Here is a 27,733-nt window from a genome sequence, read left to right on the forward strand (position 1 = left end):
ACTTTAACTACCGAACAAATGGGCGAATTATTTTATCATTTTGAGACTCCTGTAGTTAATAGTCTATTTCCATTTTCAATTTGGTGGTCAGATTTTGGGTCAATTAGAAAGGAGCATTTGTTTTTTTGTGTTTTGCATGCCCATTTCCAACAATGGTCTGCAATTACTTGCAGTGAGGGCCTATATTTAAGTGGAAAAAAAAGTACTTTGCAAGCATTTGGGAACTGAGAAAAGCCGTTGTAGTTCTGACAGAAAAATTCTTTCTCATATTTGCTTGATACAGAATTTTAGCTGCTCAACAGTCTGGGGCCTCCTTTGTCATATTTTTCTTTTCATAATGCACCAAATGTTTTCATAGGATTATGGATCTGGACTGGGAGACTAGTTTAGCACAGGGGTTCTTTATCAGTGGAGCCATGCTATTGAAAATTCTTTGCAATATGATGTTGGAAAGTGTTATTGCTATACTCTGCTTCTGAAATGCTGCTTCTGTAACATGTTCACTTTGGACACAATTGTGTTACTAATTAACCTCATTAGATGTTTTGTTGCCACCGTCCTAACTTTTCATTATAAATGACAATATGTTATCAGATTAATAATCATTTTTTAATGACTATCAACATACTGAATGTGTTACAATATCATGTTCCAAGCACTACAAACTGCGTGGTGACTGTAGCCATATCTTTTTATTGGAGACTAACTTCCTTTTAGTACTCAAAAAAAAAAAAACCAGAAGCTTTGATCCATTTGCTTCTTTTGGACTGCTCGATTATGGCAATTTTTTTTCTTTGTTATTTGTCCTTAAATTTCAGCATCTTTAAACTTTATATTAAACAGGGGCAATAAAATTGGTGGAGGTGGAGGACATGGGTGGGGGCACAGGGTTGTCTAGTCGGTGGTTAGGCACAGACAAGGCGTAGTTTTTGATCATTAAGCTTGTCTCACAAGGGCAACCACCAGTTCCTGTCAGTCACAGTGTCCACCACCTGAGGTGTATGGGAGCATAAAGGCGTAATGGAGGCTGCCGCAGACTTGCACGCCATGGGAAACCAGTGTGAAAGCCATGGGAAGTGTGACATGGAGCTAGGCTCCCACAGAAACCTTGTTAAACTTATTGACTTTCTTTAGATAAATCTCATTTCATCACCACATAAGGTGAACTAAACAGTAAGTAAGTCTGGACTTTTAAGAGGGCCAAAAGCATGTGACTGAAGACAAAATGAATTCTTCTCTTCTTGGAGGCCAAAACCATAACTGAAAATAAAATCTGATAAATTAGGCAAACTTACTTTTACCATTATGGAACAATGAAAATTGACTTTAATGAATAAGAAAGAGAACAAGAAGCATGATTGAGCAATATTTTAAGAATATGTGACATAATAAAAAAAAATACAATTATAAAAATGTAATTAAATTATTTAAAATAATATTTACTACTCCAGGTTGCCTTAATTTAAAAATGCCATTTTAATAACTCATGAGCTTTGTTGTACATACATAATGGAGCCTTCTGTTCTGCGCAAAGTGCATTATTTGCTAATTGTTTAGTTTCTTTAGCTGTGTTTATGACAGTTGTGGTTACTAGTGTGGTTACTTCAAAATTCATCTATGGTATTCATGCAGTATAATAAGCCCCACTAAAATATATTTGACAGTGAAAATATTACATGTAGATTTACATTTTCGACTTTGTGGACATGTACTGACCTTACTCTGTAAAACCTGTAGCCACATAATTAGCAAGGATCTTGTCTGCATCAGTACAAGCCAAATCTAAACTCCTGATGTATTGAACCGCATAAATTCATGCACACACACACAGATCCAGGTGTCACACCACATCCGGATTCACATACAACTTGTAGATATGCTTGTACATAAGATTTATACTTTTGAACAAAAGCCTACACACCCTTTTTAAATGGGAACATCAAACAAATGCCAATCCCTTTTTTGTTAGCTTTAATCTTATAACAAGTAAACGGTGTATCAAAGCAGAAAGAAATAACCTTGTGGCATTGTACTTGGCATACTTGTACTTTAGATAAAAAAAATAAATAAAAAAAAATCAGACAAAAATCATCTTTTGAATGTTGTCTTTTCCTCTCCTTTTTCTCCTTATAGCTTTTTTAAAAGTGTACGAAGAGTGAACAGTATGGGTTCTTGGATATTTGGAGGAAGTGCAGTAATGTGTACACCTGCTTTTCAATGTTGCATACAGTCAGTGCTTTACTAAACCTTGTCTGAAAGAGAACAGATGGGCTGGGAAATGAAATCTGGCAACAAGCTTGAAAAACACTATTTTGATTCATTTGATTTCACTTTTTAGTGCCAAAGGTAGAATACACTTGCTTGACTCACTCATATTTAATCCAAATCAAACTGTCATTTCAGCTGTGAGCAACTTAAGGAGCTGATGGACAATCACAGAATAGAAAGTCAGACTACCCAGACAAGTAATAAATACTCTAGTATTTCTAAAATCAGTGGATAAAATTATAGCAAGCTGGACTTGCTATAAGAGGACGATTTACATAATAAAACTGGTGGTTTTACAGCATTTCCTCAAGAGGTGTCTCAGGATCATAAACAACATATTTGATTTCAGCTGAACGCACCGTTCATCTGGGCTCACAACCCGGTTATTACTAAATAAAGAATTTTGTCAGATCTTATTGAACCCAAGTTTGACACAAGATGTTTTTACTTTGAGTGCATATTTTCCAGGGAAATCATTTTAGGCAATCCTGAAGGAGTAAGTGTGGAGGAATGTGCCTTGTTTTGACTGTTTGATATACCAGTTCTTGCTATTGTGTGACGATATGCAGATTGGGTTGCGATGAGGTCTTTGCCTATTAATGTGCACCAGAAGGTTTGGCACATGCAACTCATTTCGTATGCGTTTTATCTTTTTCTACACAGAGATATGAGAATGTATTACAAAACCTGACGACCTTACTTTATGATCTCCCTCACTCTCGCTGCGCACTTCTTACTTTTTGAGCAAAGTGGAATAATGTGGAATAATTTTTTTTTTTTAAATCCCATAACATCACCACTGTAGGTAAGGCCTCATTGTAATAAAATGTTTCCTTGTATCCCTGGTTTCTGGCTCCAGAGGAATGTCTGCTATGTGGATTGGAGCCTAGCCTGAATAGCGGAGTCCTTGGAGCAGTGGGTGGTGGATGAGCTCAAGGGAATACAGACCTCACAAGAGGCTTTGGTTTTTTCCCTGGATGTGTTCAGGAGTAGGAGAGAAGATGAAAAAGACAACTGCTCTGATCTGTCGCTATGGAAAGTAAAATGGGTTTCTTTTACTTAATATTTTTTGATAATGTTTTTCTTTTGCAGTTACTTTATTGGAAAGTAGTACACAGAAAGTACACTGTGTACTACTTTCCTGAAATTGCTTCTGGAACAACATGGTCTTCATGGTCTTTGGTGCTCTTTTGCGATCATTTTGAAGCATCCTCTCTGCAGACACAAGTGCATTCAAGGCATGGCAGCAAAATGCTCTCACAGCATAGCAAATGCACTGAATCGCTTCACTATTAAGTATCATTTCCCCAAAATGTGTTCATCTGCGTTCGGTTTTCATTTTTCTCCATCCATGCAGTTGACAAATGGCTCGGTTACAGCGTAGTTCACCCGGAATGGAAGAAGTGTGGTAAAAAAAAAAAAAAATCAAAGATTAAAAATACAACATGAAACGTACAGACAGTGTCTGCAGTGGAAACTCCTGATTTCACTCTAGGTTTTGTATGTTTGATGCTGCTTCCATTGATGGCAAGGACACTGCAGGTAGGCGGGATGTCCATGAATGCATGGACTGCCTTTGCTCTACTGCCGGCCAAGCATAAAACAATCTGGTCAAATGTTTGTTTTTGTTTCGTTTGTCACCTGCCTGTATATCTTTGCGTGAACAGAAAAAAACTGGCATATATTACACACAGAAGATGATCAATTTCTGTAGTCTTGCAAAACAAAAGGGGAGCCTAAAGTTCAGCCATACTCATGAAAACGTCTTCAGTGGCTTTGATTTGAACTGAACTAAAGAAGTTTTGGTGCTTCTGAAGAGAGTTTGAGGTTTGAATAGCTGACACACGATTTGTTAAGCCTCCGGAATCCTTTTAATGTGTTGTCCTTGGGTAAGTGTTATAACTGGCTGGATAACAGATGCGACTCCAGGCAAGAAGCATCTACAACAATGTGCATTTTTTAAAAAGCTCATTTGGCTTTGAAATTCTTAGCTCAAATGAAAAAACAAGTTGACTTTCAGAAGCTCCTTCTAACAAGGACACTTGTTTTATTTCGAACATATTGTTTGAACATGATGGATGCACACATTTTTATATAAATGCTATCCATTCATTCTCTAGTTAACATTCAGTTTAAGCAGACCTGAAAGTGGTGCGCTGTTGTATTTTTTTCCCCAATATAAATCCTGGTCTCCTGTTTGCTGTTTTAGACAGCAAGGGACCCGACACTAGCAGGTATAGGCATATCAGATACCTATTCAGAGTTTTTTTGTTTTGTTTTTTTTTAACATGTTATTGCATTTCTGCTATTGTAACATCCCAAGCAATAAAATATTTTCAGTCATACAAGTTGCTTTGTCACTTAAAACTGAATCTGTGTTGTGATTAAGGGCATTATTGTAATACTATTGTCATGGGATGAACTGCTTTATTGTTTGTGCGATGTTAATCTAATGGTGTCTGTATCTGTTGTGTGAGAAACTTGTCACTGATAAGAGTCGAAAGCTAATCTGTATAGCCGATATTCATCATATGGTCTCCCTTTTACTGTTGGTGCCTTGTCACTGCTATGGCACCGTCATGACTGAGAAGAACTTGTAAACAGCACTGACTTTGTTTTCAAAGCCATGAATAGACTATAGAGGCCTTTGTTTCAGGCTGGTGTTGCCAGTCTAGCCTGTGCAGTGGTTCACTGGCGTGACAGCTTCTTTCTCAAGATCACAGTGTGTTCCAACTCGAGCAAAGTGGGGGCAGCTTTAAAATAGACCTGTAATCACGGACCCAGATGGAGAAAAAAGTCTTAGACATGCCCTCAGACAACAGCTCTAACAAAAAACAACAAAACTGAACCTGTTGACCAAACTGCTTAAATGTTTACCTTTCATTCTTGATACCAAGAAAGAGGATGGTCCAGTATTTGAAACCCCTAATCTGCAAATATAGATCTTCTTGTCATGAAATATGTAGTTCACGTACACTCATGAGTCACTTTATTAGTCACAACTATTAACGGCTTGTTAACGCATTTATAAACGAATCGCATGGCAGGAACGTGGTGAATTTGCATGGTCACGATGGACTGCTGAAGTACACACCATGAGTACACACCAAAAGTGTAGAGAATGAAGTGAGAGGAGCTTGGTCGGAGAGCTTCAAGCTGATAGGCAATACCTGAAATAACTGGTCATTACAACCAAGGTATGCAAAAGACCATCTCTAAACAGACAACACATGAAACTCTGCAGCAGATAGGCAACAACAGCAGAATGTGGTCTGAATTGGAAATTCACATCATGAATGTGCAGCCAACAAGTCTGCAGCAACTGCATGATGCAGTCATGTCAACCTTTTCCAGAATCTTTGGGGAATGTTTCAGATACTTCATTAAATCGCTGCCATGAAGAATTAACGAAGTTCTGAAGGCAGAAGAGGGGAATGAGCAGGGTGTATTGTAATAGACAGTTTAAAGGTGAAATGAGCTAAACACCCAGCTGAAAAATGCCAAAGGTTAATTGCTGAGATAAATGAAAACTATGCGTTTAAACAGTGATAAACAATTTTTGAACTTTTTCCCAATGTTTTTTTTTTTTTCTTAGTTGCCTTGGGGTTTAATAATGACTAATGTGGCGTCATATGTTTAGTATATCATCTATCCCTGGAGAGCACTCTTTTGTTACAAACAGAAAAGCCCCAAGCCAAGACAAACAAACTGCTGCGCTGTATTTCTTTGTAGTCCAGCAATTAGCATCCATTAGCTTTTCTTACTGTATCAATGACTGTGTCAAAAACTTGCACATGGACATCTAGAGTGTCTTTTCTTTCTTTCTGCCATATAAATGTAAATCGCTATGGCAACTGCATGTGCCTAACGCTGGAGTAAATAGACAATTGACTGCTGATGGAAAGAGCCTCATTTTCAAGAGGTCTTTAGCCGACCTGTTTGAGATGGATGCTGCAATGGGTTTCTTTGAAGAAGGGAAACAAAGAAGTGAAATAATTAAAAACATCATGACATTGATATAACAACTATATAACAAGATGACTACAGCCTCTCAGTACAAAGTGAAGTAGACAGAATTTTGTTTATGGACGAAGCTGAGTGTCTCATCTAGCCACACTTTAGATTCTTCTTGGTGGGTGAGTGATGAAACACTCGACTACAACACAGCGTTTCCCAGACTGTGCACATTATCTTCCATATCTGATGTGATCTTTTGTTATTCTCAGATTTTTTAGTTTTCAAAGCTTTGCTGTGCTGGGCCAAACTGTTGATGCTCTTTGCCTTTGGCTGCACGCTTTTGATAAGTGTCAGTGTTGACATGAAGATGATGCTGTGTTTTTATAAGGGAAGGAAGGTTTTAATTTTATGCCTATGTGGGTGGCACTTCGTTGTCTGCTCTTTTCATTTTCTCCAGCTGTTATAATGTTGTTAGTTTACCAAAATATTTCTGGATAACATTTGTTTTCATAGTACTCTATTTGATATTTCCAACAATGCCAATATGCAATCGGTAATGCACACAATCATTGCATGATCTGTTATGTCGTTTACAGCCTGTGCCAGAACACCACCTCATGCTCACATTTCTATTAACAACCACAGCTGGGGTCATGTTTCCTTGAAGTTAAGTTGATTCCAGGAATTTTTCCTCTGATCTCTGCAGTCGGTGAAATGTACAGTACGGGTTTCCCTTCAGGCAGCACTACTTGCACATAGCCAAACACAACAAGGGATCCACTGGAGGAAGTGAAAGCATGTCACCATCAGAGCATGAGAAAATAGTCAGACAGGAACCTCAGCATGGCCTTCCTCTGATAGCCAGCCCACATAGAAACAATGTGTTTGGCTGCTTTTCAGTGGTTGTGGTCATCTCTTGGCTTTTACTTGCACTAGTTAGTCAGGTGTTATTTGTTCGGTCTCAGCTTGTGATACAAATAATGTTTTAAGGGTGTGACTCCTGCAGTAAAATTGAGAGAAATGGATCACATTACAGATTGTTCATTTTATGTTCAGGAAGGGATAATGTATTCATCCATCTTTGTATTATCACAATAACTCAAACTCAGTGAACAGAATAATTGAGAAACCCAACATAACCACTCATCTAAAAAATTCATTTTTTTAGTTTTATAATCAGCAGAACAGTGATACATGATACTGTACAAAAAGACAAGCTTACTGACACTGGATATTAAGTATTGATAAAATGGGTTCAACATGCTTCATAAATTCCTTACTTTTTTTACTTTGCTAAAGTGTGCTGTTCTCCAGACTTGGTGTCTAAGTGAATATATTTATTATGAGAGCAGTTTAAAGTTCATTTATTACAAGAGCTTCAGTATAGGTTTTCTCGTCCTTGATTGCTATTTCAATAACGCCAGCTCTTCGAACTTTCAGTAATTGTTTTAATATTCCAGGGAGCCACTCAGACAAGGTGGGAGTCAACAGCTGAATATGAAATTGATTTGAGAGGCTCAAAGGTGTCTGGCAGTTTGATTAAGATCTCTGTGTTGATGCCTTGACAATTTAGCTCCATGGCCTTGAGACAGCGGCTCTCTTTCACACATTTCAGTAGTTCAGTCACATTGCAATGTCATCGTATAGTGAAAAAGATACTTAGGCAAACAGTGCCACCCAATTAAATTTGCTGTAATTTTTCTCCCCTCTTCATGTGAACCAGGGATGATTAAGTATGCATTTGGTGTGCATTTCTCATGTGACATATAATTTTTTTTTCTGCGTTATTCTAATCCTGGAGTCAGTGTGATTACTTTGAAAACAGCCTGACTAGAAAAGCCAGTGATTTGTCAGTGTATATGCAAGAATGTGTCAGTCAGAGCTGCTCAGGCTTGAGGGGTCGTACTCATTCATATACATGATTTTATTTTTATCATCGTTTGTGTTCTACACAGTATGCTGTGGGTGCAGAAATTTACAATCAATGAGCCTTGACATCAGTGGCTGCTTCAGTATATTGTAAAGCTACTGTTGGTGTATGTGTTTGGTGTCTTTTCAGCATGTTGCATTCTCCTGCTGCGACTGACTGTTCAGCTTTGAGTCAGAATACATTTTGTGAAAAGGATTTCTAGTCACATTTCATTGTGGAGCTTGGCATCTTCAGCCAAATAAAGAGACAGATCATGCTTAACATTTGATAGATTAGTAATTTATCAATCTTGAGCCAACCTTAATTTCTTTGTATTTGCATCTAAAATTCAAGTTTAATAAAAAAATCTTTTGAACATTGGCTCAATTTTAGTCCAGTCCTTGTAACTCCACTTAACACTGACCTGTGAACCATCCATCCATCCATTCGCTTCCGCTTCTCCTTTTCAGGGTCGCGGGGGGCGCTGGAGCCTATGACCTGTGAACCATTCAAGCATAAAAAAGGCACCTAACTCAAGGGAAATGGACCAGTGTTGTGTTCACATAACAGAAAACTTGACCAATTTTGAACTGTATCTATTGCAAAATCACATTCGTTCACATTTCTTTGGTTAAATCTATTGAAAATGCCAATAACAACAAAGAATGTTTGCACTAACAAATTGATTCTGAAAGACCTGTTGACCTGTGTCTCAGCAGGGTGTGCATTGTGTCCTTAAACAAAATAAAAAAAGAGAAAGAGAAATGAAAGAGAACAGAAGAGGTGGCAGGCCTGAAAAACTATTTACAGCAGGTGAACAGGATTTTAAGTCATACCCTTGAGAAATAAGAAAAATATAACAAAGACCTGACCCAGGACTTGAGAAGATGCATGTGACGCTACATGGGGAAATAACGAAATTGATTAAATTAGAAACACAGAAGAGATTTTTATTGTTATGCAATGCTATCTGTAAAATATCTGCTTGGCTTCATTTTTCATCATGGCAATGAGCCCAAACACACTGCCAATGCAGTAAGTGAGTACCTGGATAGAAAAACGCACAGTGGAACACTAAGTAATGCATTGACCTCCCCATTGACCCTGTTGACCTCCCCAGACTTCAACATTATCGACTCATTGTGGGATCATCTAGAGAGAGAACAGAACAAAAAGTAGCCAACATCCAAAAAGGAGCTTTGTCCGTCACGAGGTTCGGAGAACTATTCCTGAAGACTCCCTGAAGAAATTAAAAGAACACTTTCCTAAGACAGTTCAGGCTGCGTTGAAGGCATTTAAACCAAATACTGACTTTCAAATTCATTGCCATTGAATCTTTGCCCAATACACTGGATTTCAGTGTATGTTTCACATTTCAATATATCATTGCACCATTCCCATTTTCCAGCAGAGCACAGAGAAATGAAGAGTGGCTTAAGATTTTTGCACCGTATTAATCAAAATGCTGAAAAGATAAGGATAACCCACTTTTCCCCATTTTAAGATGGATATAAATTTGAAATTACATTTTTTTTAGAAAGGACATTTGAATTAATTCGGGGGGAAAAAATGACATTCATTGATAATAGAAAATAAGGATTAATTCCTGCGCCATGACGAGTAGGCCATTTTCTACAATTTCTACTTGATAATTTTGAGGAGAGTAGTGGCTCTGTATTATAGCCTATCATCTGCCACCAGTGTAAGTAAAAGATAAATTATTCTCGCTGGGAAGTGAATGACCTTAGGTTCTGCATTTCTACCCTTCAGCACATTGGTTCATTACACCGAGCCTGTCGTCTGCTTTATGAAATTTTCTGCTTTCAAGAGCTCCTATTAGCCTTCACTGTGACACAAGACAGATGTGATCATTCTGTTCATCTGTTAATCATGGTTGTGATTCTTTATCTGATTGAAATTCTCAAAGAAAAGATGAGGAAGGTGTTGTAGGAAAGAAGAAGAAATGCTTGTCTTCATCTATCTGTCTGTTCCACCCGGGCCAGCAACTCAAGTATGAACTGCAGCTGTCTAAATGGATACACAAAATGTATCCAAAGATCTCTCATCTCATGGGAGTTTGCTTACTGGCCTGACATTCAGCCCTACCTTTATTTTCCATTTCCAGAAACAGGCGTGGAAAGTCTTTCAAAAAGTGAACCAGAACAACAGGGAAAATGGAACAGCATAGTCTTGGGGTTTTTTGTTTTTTTTAAAAGAAGTGTAGGGTAAAAAACTGGAGAGAATGCAGAGAAAGTGACCCACACACTTCCATCTCTCTGACATGACACAATGGAGGATATGAGAGAGCGGAAGCAGACCTTTGCTGCCTGGGTTAAAAAAGCAGCGCAGGACCAATTGTCCCTGAGAATGACACAGAGCTCCAAAATACAGTCTTTTAGTTTGAACATTTTGTCCAAACTAAAAGCCTTGACGCGCTACAGAAATCTGGTGGTCTTATTCTCAAATGCCAACCTACAGTTAAACACAGAAGTGCAATATAAACATATGTTCTGCAATGCTTGGATAACTGGAGGGGAAGCTGAGGACAGGAGTTTGAGTGAAGCCTTAGTCATATATACTAAACTACACATAAAATACCTGAAAGAATATGCTATCAACCAGCTGGCAATTAACTCTGATTTGTAGATACTAAAGTTACTGATTAAAAAATCCCCAGCACCTAATAAGCACTTTTAGATTATATTTTATTCATTTGTTTTTGGCGAGTTGTTTAAATGCCCCTCACCCCACCCCCACCGAGCTCATATTATGTCTTTCAATTAGTTTTAGTCAGCAGTGCAGAAGAAATGCATCACATCAGTGCAGAGACCGGAGCTGTGTCCCACACTGTTTTCTGGTGACAGAAACAATATAGCCAAGACTTTATGTTTTTCAAAGTAGTGTAGTAAAAAATATGGCATTATGTTGTTAGAGCACAACAGAAATTTATAGCGCAGTTTACTGTATATAAGATTACTGCACACAGATTGGTATGAATAATAAAAAAGCCATGTTTACAGGGCGTATCTGTTCAGGGTTAGGCTGTGTCTTCTAATAGGAAATGTTTATCATGGTCTCTGTTGCTGTTGGCTCTAGAAGCGAAGTAATCATTGTTAATGGATCCCTTTGTTTCTGCCGCCTACAGAAAGGAAGCTCGTGACTTTTGCTTGACTAATATTCCACATGTGATGACCTGAGCTGTCCAATTTTCCTAATCAAAACTTGTCTGGGAATCATGTGCATGGGGTCTACAGGTTACACAGAAACCTCGTACTCTGAAATTTAATGTTGTTTTAATTATTGCTCCATTAGGCCTTACTCTTGTTTGGCTTTTGTTTCTACAGTGACGAACAAGAAACCATCCCATGTTTCAATCACAAAGGTGAAGCAGTTCCAAGGATCATCTGCCTTTGTAAAAAGGTCACAGTGGACAATTGACCAGCTACGGCAGGTCAACGGCATTGACCCCAACAAAGTATGTAATTTCCCTTCTCCTTTCCCAGTGAACACAAGTATTGCTAATTCAAAGCATGTTGCTATGTACTCCGTTCTCAATTTTCTTATAGTTACTTCTTGTTCCTTTTCCCTTACTACACACTCTCACTTCTTATTGGTGTCTCCCTTTCACTGCTGTTCCAAGGACTGTCCGGAGTTTGACCTGATGTTTGATACCGCTTTCGATCAGTGGGTTGCTGGTTCATCAGGGGAGAAGTGCACCTTTATCCAGATTCTCCACCACACCTGCCAGCGTTACAGCTCAGCACGGAAGCCAGAGTTTGTCAACTGTCAGTCCAAACTGCTAGGGGGTAAGACGAAAAAAAACAAAACTTTTCAAAATCCACTGGCTCTACAGCGCCAGACTCGCTGCTATCATGCTGTGCTGTAAGCCAGTCTGAATCTAATTACGTATGATGACAAACAGCACCTGGTGTGTATGAAAATGCATGCTTATTCCTCGTACACAGCATCTGTTGGGCGCTCTGCTGACGTGAGGTCAAAGAGGATGTCCAACGAAATATATCAGTTGTGACTCAAAGCGTCTGGCACAGATCAGCTGGTTATACAGCACATATAAACACACACTAGAACACTAAATAATAATTTTCCCTATTTTAACACATTTTGCTGTGTGCCTGATGAGAATCATTGTTTTTGAATGATTTTTACCCTTTAAAATAACTCTGACACTGGTATTGAATCAGTGAGCAAACACTCAACTGAACACTAACCTCTGTTTTTTTTTTTTTTTGTTTTTTTTAAAAAGTGTATTTCATGCCCAACTAACAAGCAAGGAGGTGCTGATCAAACGAGTCATTGCATAATCAGCTGCCAAATGTTTTCACCATACTTGGTAATTTCCCTGCCGTAAGAGGTTTGTTTACTGTAGGTGGGTTGTAGTGATGGTAACAATGCAGCATCCTGGGTGGCTTAATCAGATATTGATCTGTTTTTGCCTCCAAGTTTCATCTTTGAGAACTGCTCAGCCTATTGTATTATTCATAGAAATATTTATGAAAACGCATTCCCCAGCTGACCCATGTGTTGTGTCCTCCTGCACAACCCATAAAGAAATCTGCTACCAGAAATAGATATTTCTGAAAAACAGGACTTTTTGATTGTGAATCTTATGAAAAATCTATAAATAATAATGACTGAGAGTTCCTGTGATTTGTGGTATTCCTTATGTACGTCGCCTCATGATATGAAAGGGCCAGTTTTGTGAATTTGTAGGTTAAAAGTTAAAAAGTGTTATCGGACATATAGTAGAATGTAGGGACTAATGACTGAAATATAAATTATGTGTATAATGACACTGTAGTTAATTTCAGATTTGTATTGTTCCCATTTTTCTTACTGTGCGTGGGAGCCCATCATCTATTCATTGATGACAAACCTGCCAGTTCTTCTCAGCATTGTTATATTGCCATGACTTTCCTCCTACTCTGAAATATATGCTCATATTTAGCTCTCTTCAAATGAACTTGGGATGTACTTTGTATGTGTAGGTGGGAAGGTAGTGGTGTACCAAAGAGCATTAACCCAGGGTTCATAGAGTAGGATGCATTATGTACTGCAAATGTTGTATATCAAATACATGCCTGCGGTGTTTTAGAAAATTACAATGCACTGTAGCATTGATTTTACCATACAAAGTTTAATAAATCTGAGGAGTGTAGCTCTGATATAAATAGTATAGTATTCATGATATAAATACTTGTAATAAAGTTTTATTTCAAATACAGTTTTGTACATGCCAAACTGGTAGTTGTAAAAGAAGCTATTGACCATGAAGCAATCTGATATGTAACCATCATCTGTAGAGGAAGCTTTAGCGTGATGGATCAAAAACTTCACCATAACAGAATGAACAAAGAGGATACTGCCAGTCCTGTCCACTCCAGTTTAAGTCTCACACCAGTGCAAAACAAAAATCATGACGCTGCTCAGGTGTGGGACCATAACTGTGGGAGACTAACTACAGCAATACCTGAGATGGCAGAGTCCTATAAAGACAAAGGTAGAAATGTGAGGCAGATAATTCCAGTGTTGCTAGTAGTTAGTAGCAATCAAGCTCCAAAGCAGTGCATATGCAAATATATTGATTTGCATTCCTGCAGATGGTGTGATGTGCTGTCATTAAAGATGGCAAAGGTAAAGCATGATATTAATGCACAGTAAAAAGTGTTTTCTCATGCATACCCCAAATGTAAAAGGTAATGTCAGGTTGCATTTGAGCATTGTTTAACATCTTCTTGATGATGATTACATGACACTACAAAAGTTCATTGAAAGTAACAAACGGATGTAAATACTGCTTATCCATGCAGTGCCTTTTAACACAACCATCATTTCAAATGATGTTTAGTCTGATAATGATGTAGTGACGAATTAAAGTGATTGAAAGATTTCATATCATGATTCATTTACATTTGCATTTTTTTTATTTGTTATTTAGATCTTGAGCAACTTTGAACCTTAGCCTGTATGTATATTTATATTTTTGTTAGATGTTTTATATTCTTTTTTCGTTTCTTCCTATCTTTTTTAAAAGCCTTCTCTCAGAACATTACGGTTCAGATGCATGGGCATATGTTTTTGATCCTTGATGAGGCATGTAATCAGTGCAGAAATAAAAGCAGCCAGTGTGCTAATTGAGTTGTTATCAGTGCCGAGTTGGGCTGTTGCCCACATTGTTATACGATGTTGGACTCCAATTCCCACCTGTCTAACTGGCATGTATTCGTGAGTTGATTCTGAATTAATTTTGCTTCTCCTGTTTTTCCACTTAATGTTTAATGATTTCCCTTAATGAGAAATGATGGGTTAAGACTTTTCTAGAGAGACGCGAACACCTGGTGCCATTATGTGCAATTTCTAAGAATGTTTTCACCTCAAAAACCAAGCATATTTTCATGAGAATGAATGGAAATCTTTTGCAGTTAGCCTAATGCAGTTTCGGCGTCAGTGTTTCTTCAACATTTGCAGAGTTCAAACCTAATGCTTCCTCTAACATGACCTTTGCAACTCGAACAGTGTTAGGTATTCATGCATAAAAAGGTTCAGTGTCAGAGCTGTTGTGTTGCACAGGGTGAACATGCAAGTTCCATACAGAAGAGCTTTAGCCATTCATCTGAAACTGTTCACAGAGATGCATGAAACTGTCAGTGTTTCTTTGTCTTTTGATTGCCCTGTGTCAGTATTTTATGACTGAGCCATGATTTACACAAACAGTTTTTCCTCGAAAAAACCAGACTGACAGTAATTTGAATTTTTACGCCTTAATTGTAGCCGGGGGCACTGAATTTTTCCAGCTTGGGCTGCTAATAATTATGAAGTACAAATGTTTGTGTGTCATTAGTTTAGGCAAATTTGTGTTAGTCTATAATTGTGACTTGGACAAACATCAGACCACATTTTATGGCTCATTAATGATCAGTGCTGAAAATATTTGTAATTCCAAAGTGTTTCCAAACCTTTTCGTTAAACTTTATTTCTTCAACACTAAATACATTTTATACAGGATTAATTGTGTGACCCATTTATACATAACCAAACTCTAACTGCATTAGTTTATTAAAAAAAGAACTGAACACTTGTGTGCTTAACACAATAATCCAGTCCCTCTCATCCAATTCCAACCTGCGTGTTTTAACAAAGCTGATCATGACTTTTGATATTCTCTTGTCACAGAAGGCCAAGATGTAGGTTCAGTCATTTTCCGTTGCAAGGTCTTTTTGAACAGAAGGAGGAAAGAATTTGTTTCACATCAAGGTCATCTGCTAAGACGAGGTAAGCGCTAAATTAAAAGTCCCGCCCCCTTATAGTTGAATAACTTGCTCCACCCAATTCTAGATATGACCTAGACCTCAGAAAAGATATCTTCTATTAATCAGTGATGAGTTCCACTTATCAGCAGGCTTGAGGAACTACAGTATCTTGTCTTCCTCCCATCACTTCCAACCGGTCATGGCTGATGGCTGCTCAGGAAGGAGCAGGAGGTTTCATGAAGTGGGGAGTTTTTCCTTCCCACCATTGCCAAGTGATTGATCAAAAGGGGGTCGTTACCTTACCATATAAAGGCTCCTGTTGGTCTCCTTGGTCTCATGTCGACACAATAGGAGTGTGTTTTCATTTTCTTGCTAATAACTGAACAAATGGGCACAAATTGAAGTAAAAGCCAGCAACGCAGTCTCTTAGTAAGGTGCTGCACCACTAGATGAGTAAAGTGATTCAGCATGTTTTTACAAGTCTTACAATTCTGTCCAATTTTTTTGTAATGGTGGAGATACAATTTAAGGCTTGTGGTTTTAATTTACCATATGTACAGTGTAAGTATTGATTAATGTGATAGAAAACATTTTCATGCTCATTAAACCGCACAGTTTTACATTTAAAAACACAAAAAAACACACCCAGTCAGGAAAGAGATGTGTTGATTTGCAAAAACTATTCCCTCCTAGGGGAGGGTTATTGGAAGTTGGGCCTAACCACGCCAGCAAATTGCTTCTTAAAGCACAGCAGTGCTACTAAATTAACTCAAGAGTCAAGGATTCAGTTTTTTCTGTAATTTATCATCCCTCTGCTGTAGTTACACTTTGAAATCTGACCACAATAAATTGTTCATTCAGACAGGAATGAACAAACTTGTAACTCGTACTTGCTATTTTTTTCCCTGAAAGCCGTACAGAGAGCCATGTTTTATACATTTCAAGTGAGTACAAGGACATTGCTTTCAGTGGCATGTGTCCCTGTATGAGATGTACATTGCTGGAAGGGATTTTGAGTTTATATCCAAAGGTTATATGAGTTATGTTCGCTGTCCTTGGCCCCTCTAACAAACTGTGTACATGGTCACTAATGAAATCTGTGCAGAGGTGCAGTATGTGTATTTAAAAAATCATTACAAAATGTTGGCTTTTTTAAATTTGTTTGAAATTGTTTTTCTTTGAAACAGGGCTCACTGATGAGGTGATATACTTGAACAGCATATAGAAAACATGAGCTTTTGGAAGTTGAACAAAATATTAACATTTTTTTATGAAAAAAGAAAGCAGACCCCCTGGCCTCAGCCCCTTTACCAGAAAACGCCTTGCAGGTGTTATTGCCTGCAAGGTGTTTTCTGGTAAAGGGGTTCTTTAACTTTCAATTGATAAAACTTTGATAGTGCTGATAATGAAATGTTTGAAGCGTTCCTTGCATACACTGCCCACAACATTGCAGTCTGAGCATTTGTGTAAGCCATTCTATAACACATTTCATCTTTTCATAGTCTTAATGATGTATTAATAACTCACTGCCATAATTTGATTCAGTGAAGTAATCCCAAACCCTGATACTTGAGTTGGTATGAGGTTCTGCTGAAAAGTTGTCTTTGGTCAGCTCCAAGCTGTGACCAGTATATTTAAATTAAAGGTCCTTGCCTGCACTTGTAATTTTATTCAGACTTTCGTTTTAGACTACAAAGACTTTTCCCTTGCAGATCTCGTAATGAAATTTGGGAGTTCTTTAGAGACAAGTAGTCTGTTTTTTGGCATACACAGCCCCTTTTTGCCTTAGAGATTCCTTTAGATCACAGTATGATGACACCAGTCACGTTGGTAGCAAAGATAACAGCACACTCTGGATGTCAAAGGTTGAAATAAGACATGTTCCCTAGGTTGGTCCCTATTGAGATACTAATCTTTTGCCCTTAATCTTAAAACCCTTGGATTGAAGGATTTGGTTGTGATAAATGGCAGTGGTTTCGTCAATTTTCCCGTTTGTTTGTTTTTTGTAATCACTTAAATGATAAAAATGTAAAATCTCAGATTACAGTGTTTTGTTGGAGAATGTCAGAAAAGCCAACAGTTTTCATATGATGTATTTCTTTTCTTCAAGAGTGTAAATAACAATCTGGGGTTCAAAGGTAGCACAATGACAAAGTGCTTCTTCCCTAATTGTTTCCTCAGTATAGTCTCCACTCCTGTGAAGCATATTACAAATTAGCATTTAAGCTTAGTAAAGACTGTAATCATGGAAATTATGGCTGGTAATGCATTGTGTGATGCTAACATTAATCTGCTGATTAATGCTGCTGCGAGTAGGCAGTTCATGAATACCTAGTAGCTATTTTTCTGTCAGTGCTGGCGCAGCTCTGTGTTACATTTAGGATTTAGTACTTTGCTGAAGACTTTTTAAACAGCTTAACTGTGACTAACCTAAAGGCCAACTGTTCAAAGGTCTGTCCTTTGCCTTCATGAAAACAAGTTGTGGCATCATTCAGGGTTCACGTCCCAGAATTAATGCACACATCTGTAGGATGCATACATACTGGTAATAAGATCATTTTTTAAACTCATGGACTTGAAAATTAGGAGAACGTAATTGAGTTTACGTAGGTTGAAATAAATATTGTGTGACTCTAAACAACTTAAGGTTCTGAATTCTGGAGAATAAATAAAAAGCAGAAAATTTTGGAACTTGAAATAAAGTGATGTTATTTGATATGCAGGGTATCCAGTATGTATTTTATTGTAAGTAAGTGCTGCCTGAGGTGGGTGGGAAGTCGGGTACAGATACTTAAAGGAGCTGGAGGGAGTGAGTATGCTTGATTAAATGGAGATTTGGCGGTGAAAATTTAATAGAAGAAAGTAATTTGACCATGGGGAAAAGGTGCAGGATGAATGTGTGGAACAGTGATTGGATTAAAAAAGAAACTGGATAACTGGCTATAGAGAAATAATAAGTGTACATCTGGAGCCAAGGGGATGTGCCCTTCTTGTTTGAACCTCAGCTATATTTTCATTATGTTGCGGTGGGTAATGTCAAGATTTGCATTAATTAAACTGCAGCGGGGGGGTTGGTTATCTTGGAGTAGGAGCAGCATGGCTGTGCCTTTAGGCTCCTAGGAAGTCTGTTTTATGATTTTAATCCATCATTTTGTACATCATTCTTTTGTGTCTAAATCATTTGGTATGAGGGCTTTACCTGCCATGCTCATTTTCTACACAACAAATGTAACCTTTGGGGAAAACATTGACAGGTATTAAGACATTGTTTGACTGATCCACATATAGAAGAATGTAAAGTATTTAATTTTTGGAGCATTTTTCTATTTCTTGGAAGCTTTACTTACTCTGTTTAAAGCTTCTTTTGGCCTTTATAATGTATTTAGCTCTTTGATTTAGTTCTCTCCACTGGTACACACACAGACACAAACACACACACACACACACACACACACACACACACACACACACACACACACATCCGCAATACTCTTTTTAATCCAAAAAAATAAATTGAAAGGTGTCCTTTTATCACAAAAACATTAAAATTGTTAATACATTCAGTTTAAGATAAACTATTATCAGAAAATTGCAGTTACAATAGAAAAATGCATTTTATACTCATAGCATCCTTCACACACATCCTTGTTTACCTTGTTTTACCTTTTTGCTTTAATTTTTAAAAACAGGAGTATAGGATAATATTGGTATCGGAGTTAGTTTTTTGTATTATCAAAATGGTTGTATTTGTATTTTTTAGTTGTTCTCATTTTTTTCTCAGTCTAATTCCAGGTACTTTCTACAAAGGGTTTGCTCATTTCAGTTTGAAGATGTTTCACCTTAGTTTAGTTTCAGTGCTACTTTGAATGTTTTGTGGTATTTTTAGATTTGGGCAAATTTAAGAAGTTTAGAATGAATGCTGTATTACAATACAAATGTAAAACATTTTGAAGATTCAGTCATGAACATCCCTAATGCCAAGGATCTTCTTCAAGCAGGTGTGATGCAAACATGACCAAATTAACAGAGTAAAACTGAAGGTATTTGCTGTTTTTATTCTTATTTTAATGTTGTGAGTACACAGTATTGTTTAAGTTTTTGTTAATCTGCTTTTTACTTTTCTTTGAATTAGTGAAAATTTTTTTTCACATATTACTTTGTTTTGGTAATTGTGATTAACACAATAGAAAAATGCAAAGAAGCTCTATGCAAGATGAAAATGGGCTATTCTGTACTTCAGAGTCAAAATGCTGGTGATAGAGGTGAAACTGAGCATTAAGCATTGGCTGCACTTACCAACATCCTTGACAGTACATTTTATATTTGCATGAATAACACCAGCCTCATTCATAATATCTCATTGGAGCTGTTATGCGCACGCTAATGCGTAACAAATGACTGCAAAACATTCTCTCCCCTAAATCACCTGCACACACATTATACCCTACAGCTTTATTCTAACAGACTGACAGCCTGAAATATTAAAAGCACTCCAGCATGGATCTTTTGTGTCCAATCTTATCAATCCCATGTATTGTAATAGTAAATGTGACTTGGCTGTCAGCATCTTGTGAAGTGTATCTGACATGCTCTTGTTGATAACTATCAGGTTATTTTCTTTGCCTCACAGCAGCGCAGGCTGTAATCTGCTGCTTACAGACAAAGTGGAAAAGGAAGGGTTGACTTTGAATTATCCCACCACCCCACACCCCACTTCCTTGTTATGTTTGCCTTTGCTTGTAGTTTTTATTTTTCTAGAATATTTTGCCAGCAAACAGCTTGCCTTTTTTAGCCTCCATTGTTTGAGAAACCCTGGCTGATCATGTTGATTTCTGTGAGTAAAATAACCAAATGCCTTTGACATTGTCGAGACAGGCGCGTCATGGGTTTAGCAGATTCAGCGCTGTCACAGATTGACAAATCTTTACAAAAAGCTCCTCTTTAAGATTTACTAGTGCGACATCAGTGTCATAATAGGAGATACTTTAAACTTCAGCTTGAATTAAAACCCATATAAGTTATCTTTTTTGATAACAGTGGCTGATCAGCTTCCACTTCAAGTGCAGACACTAGGCTCAGAGCAGCACAACGATGGCACCACATAACATAATCTACTCCTACACATTTCATTTGGCTTCTGATACTGCACCTCCTATCAAAAACCAACCAGAATGTCTCCACCCTGTCTTTTATCTGAGTACTTTCTACAGCCTGTGTTGCAGCCTGCAACACATCTCTGGGAACAGAGGGAAAAAAAGGGACGTGATATTGGTGGGGAGACAAATAAATAGATATATTTATTGAGTCTGCATGGTGTTGGGTGGTTTCGAGTGTTGGGGTTATATTGAGGATGAAGGGAGTATTAGTCCCAGGGCTTCCCTGGAGGAGGAGAGGATTAAGAAGAATCTGTCTGAAGGTGAAAAGGTCTCATCCTTTCTAGTGAAGAGAATATATTTCCTAGGAGAAAGTATATTTTCAGCAAAGTTTTTTTTTAACTTAAAAAAAAAAAGGAAATCAAATGGGGAGTGCATGATAATGACAAAGTGTAGAAATGCACTCTGGCAGTGGACAGAATTTAAAATGTAGACATTATACTAAATAGAAAAAGAAGAGGTATGCGGCTCTTTTCTTCCAAGGTCCAGATGTGTTTGCCACATTGACTGTGCTTCATTTACTGTAATTTAAAGAAAATTGAAGGGAAAACTTGTGTGTGTTTCCATTTCATTTAGTGTGCACATGAATGGGTGTAAACATCTATACTCACATCCATCTGTGTGCTGCAGTACTGATACATCTCTACATAAATTGCTTTGACTGTCAAGTTAACTTCTTTTGAAGGAGCACCAGCTGGCCTCACTGTCTGCTTTTGGGCTCTCATATAATCACTGAAGTAGGTGACTACCTGCCTTGATGCCAGAGGATGTACACTACCTATATTGCACTTTCCTGTGAAAAAGATAGAATCAGGCTTATCAGAGCCTAATTACATTCAGTACTTCCAAGCTTTACTCTGTGCTGTTGGCTCAACCTGATTATATGCATATTTTTTAATATTATATATTATCATTTTATATCTGTTTTTAATTAAGTTCACTCACCTGACCTTTTTGATGGTTGCTAACAGATCAATGCCCAAAAAAGACAGAATGATCCAAAGTTGTGTTATATGTTATGCTACAGTAAAGCTGCCTTTATTGTCGTTTCCTATTTTCTTATTGTTCAATGATGTTTGGTAGTGGACTGTCTCACCACAGAGTGGAAAGTTCCATTTTAACTCCAGGAGAATTGGGACAAAGCAGTATGAGGTGAAAATGTTAAAAAAAAAAGTGCAGACATTTCCCTTAAATTACATCAGTATAAAATGACAAATTATATAGCAGTGCAACTGTTCCACAAAAAGAAAACAGCAGGAAGATTGCTGTTCCCAGTCTAGTTGTTATAGTAGTGCATAATGGCAGCACTCCCAATGTGTGGTAGATTAATGTCTTGTCAGAGGAAACATCCGCAGGGCTGCCACAGCTATCTGAAGATGTGCTCTGTGTCTTATATCCACTACGGGTCTCCGGGGTAGCCCATGCCGCCGAGCACATATCTGTTCGTTATTATATTGTAGTTTAGGGGGGGAAAAAAAGGCAGCGCAATCACAAAGCTGTCCACGAAAGTTTCAAATTGAAGAAAAGTAGTGCTGAATGTCCCCAAGAATAACCCGCTTTCCTGAAGGAAACATTACATTCGGAGTTACTTGTGTTGCAGTTGCATTCTTTCAAGTTGGGGAAAGGTTAATTTCCCTTGATCCTACCTTGAAGTAAATCAGCTTTGAAGAAAATTCATTAGGCACCTTCCCACACTGCACCTGTTTGAAGCCATTTTGTTTTTCATGGTTTTGTCTTCCACAATTAACACTGAGGCTTAGGGTCACTGATTGCACAGCCCTGAGCTGATGTCGCCAGTTCTTTCATGACAGCTAATCTGTTTACATTATTTTTTTCTTCTCTTTTCCCCTTGTCTTTTCACTCCTTTTTTGTTGTTGTTGCATTTGCTTGTCTTTTTCCTCCCTTGCCTACGTCTTGGCTTGCTTCTTCTCTCCTACCCTTATCTGCAGGTAACAGTATACTACACTCAGCTGCAGACAGTGTGACGAGTGCTGTACAGAAGGCCAGCCAGGCTCTGAACGAGCGTGGTGAGCGATTAGGCCGGGCTGAGGAGAGGACTGCAGACATGATGAACAGTGCTGAACAGTTTGCTGTCACTGCACACAAGGTGAGTCCATTTGTTACTAAGATGCATTACAATATGTAACCGCAAGGTGGGATTACCATTTTAATGTAGTACGCTGGAATTCTGACTTTGAGATGTTGCAGAATTACCAGTCATTATTGATGAAGATGAAACCTTTTCCAAAACCTGAGCATGTCTGCTCTGTGAAGATAATCATTTTTTCCCCCCTTCACTGACTCCATTTCATAGTTCTCTATAGGGTGTTCCCTCACTCTGCCTCAATCCCACATCTCTTCGTCGTCAGGAAAACTAATTGCATGCTGTTTAATGAGGCTATTAGTGCATGATCTTTTATTTTTATTACTTCAAAACAAGAGCAAATATTGTATTGCTTTGTAACGAGCACACCTGATTGTGATCATCATATATCTAACAACATCGTAAATCAGACGCCTCGGGTTTGCAGCTTGCTGTTCAACAACACCATTCACTGACAGGCATATGATTTCTGGCCATAGTGGGATATCATTGACTTTAATAGTAAAGCCATCTGCTACCTTTTGAAGTTGAATGATGCATTGCGCCTTGTAAGCCACGGTGAGATAATTGAAAGACATTTGAAGAGTATTGCATGGCCCTCTCACAGCTAAAAGACGTGTTTCCCTGCTGTGAGAAATTACAAAAACTGTAATAACCACAGGGGAAAAGCAGGGAAATAGCTTTGGTGGTTTTAGAGCATGACTGCACAACCCCCACGAAGAATTTTTCATTTTTGTTTCCCATTTCACTTGATGCCATGAGCATCGAGTAAAATGTGTTATGAAATATGTTTGAAATATGACATGTTTCAAACTTGTCATTTGTCTTGCACGTTATCAAGATTCATGCCGTTGCCTGCCTGAAATCCTCAGTTGAAAGCGCTTTGGTAACCTTAGAGACGGATAAAAAGTCTTGTCTTATTCTGTTTGAGGATGACTTTGAGAATGGATTGGCTGGCTGGAATGTGAAGGATTTGGGTTTTTTCTTCCTACATTTTAACATTAAGCATCTGTACTGCTGCGAGTAGGTCACCTTGACTCTTCGTCTGAGTCCACTTCTGCAATCCCTTGTTGACAGCTACATAGCTGCACTCTTCAGCTTTAATCCGAACCCCTCATTTTTGTGTGCTACTTTACTGCCCCCACTTGATGGATGTGTAGAATTCTCCTCATTATTTAGCACCAACCTGTAGTCTTTCTGTGTGTGCGTCTTCCACACTTTTCTTGCATTCTCTCACTTTATTGTCTTTCAACCCTACCCAAATGTTTCTACAGCTTGCCATGAAGCACAAGTGTTAGACCACTGCCAAAACCAACTGGGCTAAGGGAGGGTCAGCAATCGCCAGTTGCTGTACAGGAGAAGGATTCCAGATTTTATTCTTTGTAAAAGTTTCAATATGATTAAAATTTGTTAACAATGTTAACATTTTAATGTTTTGGGTTACTGTACTCCGGTGCTTCTCGTTCCTAAAGACGGATCGTGCAGGGGACCGAAGAGAGGTAAACAAAACTGCTTGACACTGTCAACTGAATGTTTCATGCTTCTGTTTGCCAAAAAAAAGTTACAAGCCACAGCTATGACTCTACTTGATAATGACAGTCACTCAAGACACTTCCTCTTTTCGTTCGCTCACACACAAATGAGAGCGTACACGTGTTGCCAAATCATCATCGGCAATTACTCCCTCCTAAGGAACAGCTTGGCTCCCATTTATACTGGTTATTTATGAGAGCTGCGGTAATTATGAAGTCTTAATTTATGAGTGAGGGCGCCCTCTGATTGCTCGGCTTTGGATTGGCTGCCAGTATATAACATATAAATAAGACACATATGTAAAAATAGCCTAGATTTGATGCCTAAGTTGTATTTTAATAGATATTTGTGGGAGTGGGAAGTCGAATGAAAGGGATGATCACATTTCTGTTTGACATTTAATGTTTCCTTTTCTGCTCTGATTTCTGGACATTAAACTCGGACCATAATTTCAAAATCTATCAAAACAGTATTAGTTAAAAAAAAGTTTAAGATATGATTTCATAAACTGCTGATGAGACTGAGTGATGAGTGGTTTGGGTGACAAGATATAAAAATGTTGAAATATTTTTCCCTCTTGTTATGTGTCCGTCATTGAAAAACAACCTAAACTACATGGAATAGATTTTGGGAAGTGTACTTGAAGATTTCATTTAAAGAATAAGCTTTTAAAGTATATGAATTACTCTGTCTAATACTTTATGTTAACAGGGGTAGCTTCTGCACTGTAAAAAGCAACATGTAATTCTTCTTCTACTATTATCTCGGTGTCTGTAGAGCTAATTTGTCCCTGAACATGGGGATGCTTTGAAACTGATCCTGGCTGTATTTCAACTCTAAACTCTTCAGTAGTCATACCTTGTGCTTATTGTGTAACTTGGGTTGGTCATTATAATATGTATGCTGATAAAGGAGAAAATGTCTTCAATAACAGCAGTGGCGTGTGGTAGTTTTCTTCTTTTAGTTTTTTCTTTTTCGTTTGTTTCTTTTTTTGTTGTTGTTGTTCAATCCGCTCACTGTTCGTAACGTTGGCTTCTTTGATGGCAGGACACCGCCCTCACGCTTGAGATGTATTTGATTCTTTTATATTTTCAGTTTTGTAATTCATGATGTTACAATGCACTGACGAACCTTATCTTGCAGAACACAGAGTTCACTAATGAAATGTTCCGGTTGCCTAACACTTGTGTGCTTTTATTCCTCTAACACTTTTGATGTTACTTGTTTTAATAAAAAAATAGATATAAAGACAAATTTATATTATTCTGTGTCCTTTTTATAGCCAACTCGAGCAGTTCAGTCAAACAGTGGAATCAAAGTCCATGATTTTATGGACTGCTGTTTACCGTTTTGGATTTAGCTCACATTGTTGTTTCCGGCTTATAAACAGAACACTGCTACAAAGTTTAGTGTCTCAGAGGTCTTTATGCCATTTTCGCTGATGTTCACAGTTCCACCTCATCTTTCATCATCTATAATACTGTAAGATATGAAATAAAGTCCACTCCACAATCACAGTAAAATGCTTCCTTTTTTCCTTTTGTGGCCTCTTTTTATGTCTCTCACCTCAGTCTGCTGAGGTTAAACTCCAAACCCTATAAGCACATTGCAAGCACTGAAGAAAAAAAATGCATATTTTTATATTGTCTTTGCATTATATTTACTTAAATATAGACTTTAAGTCAAACTATTGCATTCTGTAACAACCCACCTCTTTGGAAACAGAGTTGTGTGGTTGTTTTGCTACACGTTCCCAATTAGGTAGCTTCCTTTGAAGGTGACTGAAGAAGATGTTTGTAGCTTTTATTACAACTGAATGAAATAATCTGTATTACAAGTCATGAGGAGGTATTTTAAAATTTTAAACAAATGCAGTGATGCTCCAAAAGTTTAAAATAATTGATTGGAGGTGAAGACGATGCTTCCGTGAGTAGGGAAACTTTTGGCATTCATTGGTGTTTGCCGTCACTTTAAAACTAATAAATATAATTTTTACATTTGATTCATTTCTCTTGTTTCAGTTGCAAAGGGTAAGTTGACCATAATGGCAGAAAGTCTAGACAGTCTAAGGCTGATAGAACTAATCTTTAAAATTCACTGACCCCAGTCTGGAACATGGGGTCAGAAAAATGTGATGGAAATAAATGCACCGCACTAATAAATACATCAGAGGATGTATTTAGACATTTTTCACTGCAGCCATTTTAACATAAAACAGTTGACATGGGTCTAATCAAGTGGTTTTCAAGCAAACTGCTAATAGTAAGTTTTTATAATTCTTATTTTAGCATTCTTAAGCATTACTGATGTTCTGTTTGGACTCTAAGGTCCCCCTATTGGAACTGCTAAGCATATTTTAATGACCTTTAAAAAATAAGTACATATATATATTTTTCTTTGGGTGGCAGTTTGGGAATAAGTTTTGAGTTTTGGGAGGACATTTCCAGGATAAAACCATGAGGGAGATGAGAACTTCAGAAAGAAACATTCAGCTAAACAGGTGGAGGTGGTTCTCCAAAAAGGAAGAAAGGAATTACACTAGGCAGGTGGTGATGATGGATGTAAGGTAGAACTGTAAGGGGGTGGATGTGGAATGGAAAGGGGAGAAAACAGGTGAACATGTGGGTAGAGAACAAATTAAAGGTACAGAAGCGATAGAGGTGGTGTGGAAAAAAATTTGGTGGGAGTAGAGGAAAGGATAGATAGATATATAGATAGATATATGCACAGCAGAAGGACAGATGACAGTTAGTGACAGAACAAATACCTGATCTATAGCTTTAGAGAGAGCAGTAAGTGTAAGACTCACTGAAATCTGTGCACAGGACTATTACTCACTCTGACAGCACTGTGCATCAGCCCAGATTTTTGTCTTGAAACCCACCATCTCTCCTCTCTCTCCCTCTGAGCTCTAGAAACAGTGAAGTTCTTGGAATTGTCTACTGTTTTAGCTAAGATTACAACCCGGTTCATTTGAATACTGTTTTGGATTCCATACTAATTGACAAAACATTAGGACCCTGTTACTTTTTCCACATGTTGTTTTTATATGTTGAAGTTTTATATCTACAAAATTGGCATTATGCTCTTTGAAAAATAAAATTTTTTTTAGTTCTTTTTACCTCTTTGTCAAATCCAGGAAAAAAAATCAAATACTTAGAAATTGTGAAGACATTTTACGTTTGATTAATACACCAAGCACAGCTGAATTTCCTCTGTACACCACTAGATGGTGTGCCAGCCTTGTTGAAAAACATCAACTCTTATTGGTTAGCATTGGAAGGGGATCAGGTGGTGAGATGGAAGAAATGACTGAGACGTGTTCAGTATCTGTAAATGCTGGTTACTGACAAATCAGAGCAAATCACTAACCTGAAGATGGGTCGTGATTCATTTCCAGTAACAGATACATTATCAATGTAATTATGTAGGAGGTTTGTAGTGTAAAATATTGTCTTGCTTTTTTCTTTTATTAAAAAATATAATCCATATGCTGTTTTGTAATAACTGCTTATTACAAGCAGTAATAGAATAGAATAAA

At 37.7% G+C, this 27,733-nt stretch overlaps 1 protein-coding gene across 1 annotated transcript in view; it reads left to right on the forward strand.

Annotated features, from left to right (window-relative positions):
* Nucleotides 1-25,715, forward strand: part of stxbp6 (syntaxin binding protein 6 (amisyn)) — a 64,822-nt gene extending 39,107 nt beyond the window's left edge. Inside the window, exons 3-6 of the mRNA XM_085256822.1 lie at nucleotides 11,479-11,609; nucleotides 11,775-11,940; nucleotides 22,505-22,662; nucleotides 23,934-25,715. Of these exons, the coding sequence (XP_085112948.1) occupies nucleotides 11,479-11,609; nucleotides 11,775-11,940; nucleotides 22,505-22,662; nucleotides 23,934-23,957 (479 nt within the window). The 3' untranslated portion in view covers nucleotides 23,958-25,715. The remainder of the gene's footprint in view (nucleotides 1-11,478; nucleotides 11,610-11,774; nucleotides 11,941-22,504; nucleotides 22,663-23,933) is intronic.
* Nucleotides 25,716-27,733: the final 2,018 nt, after the last annotated feature.

Source organism: Mchenga conophoros, linkage group LG19 (assembly GCF_057382185.1).
Source record: "Mchenga conophoros isolate Kocher_MC1m ecotype Shallow Benthic linkage group LG19, M_conophoros_male_GT1.1, whole genome shotgun sequence".
Lineage (NCBI taxonomy): Eukaryota > Metazoa > Chordata > Actinopteri > Cichliformes > Cichlidae > Mchenga > Mchenga conophoros.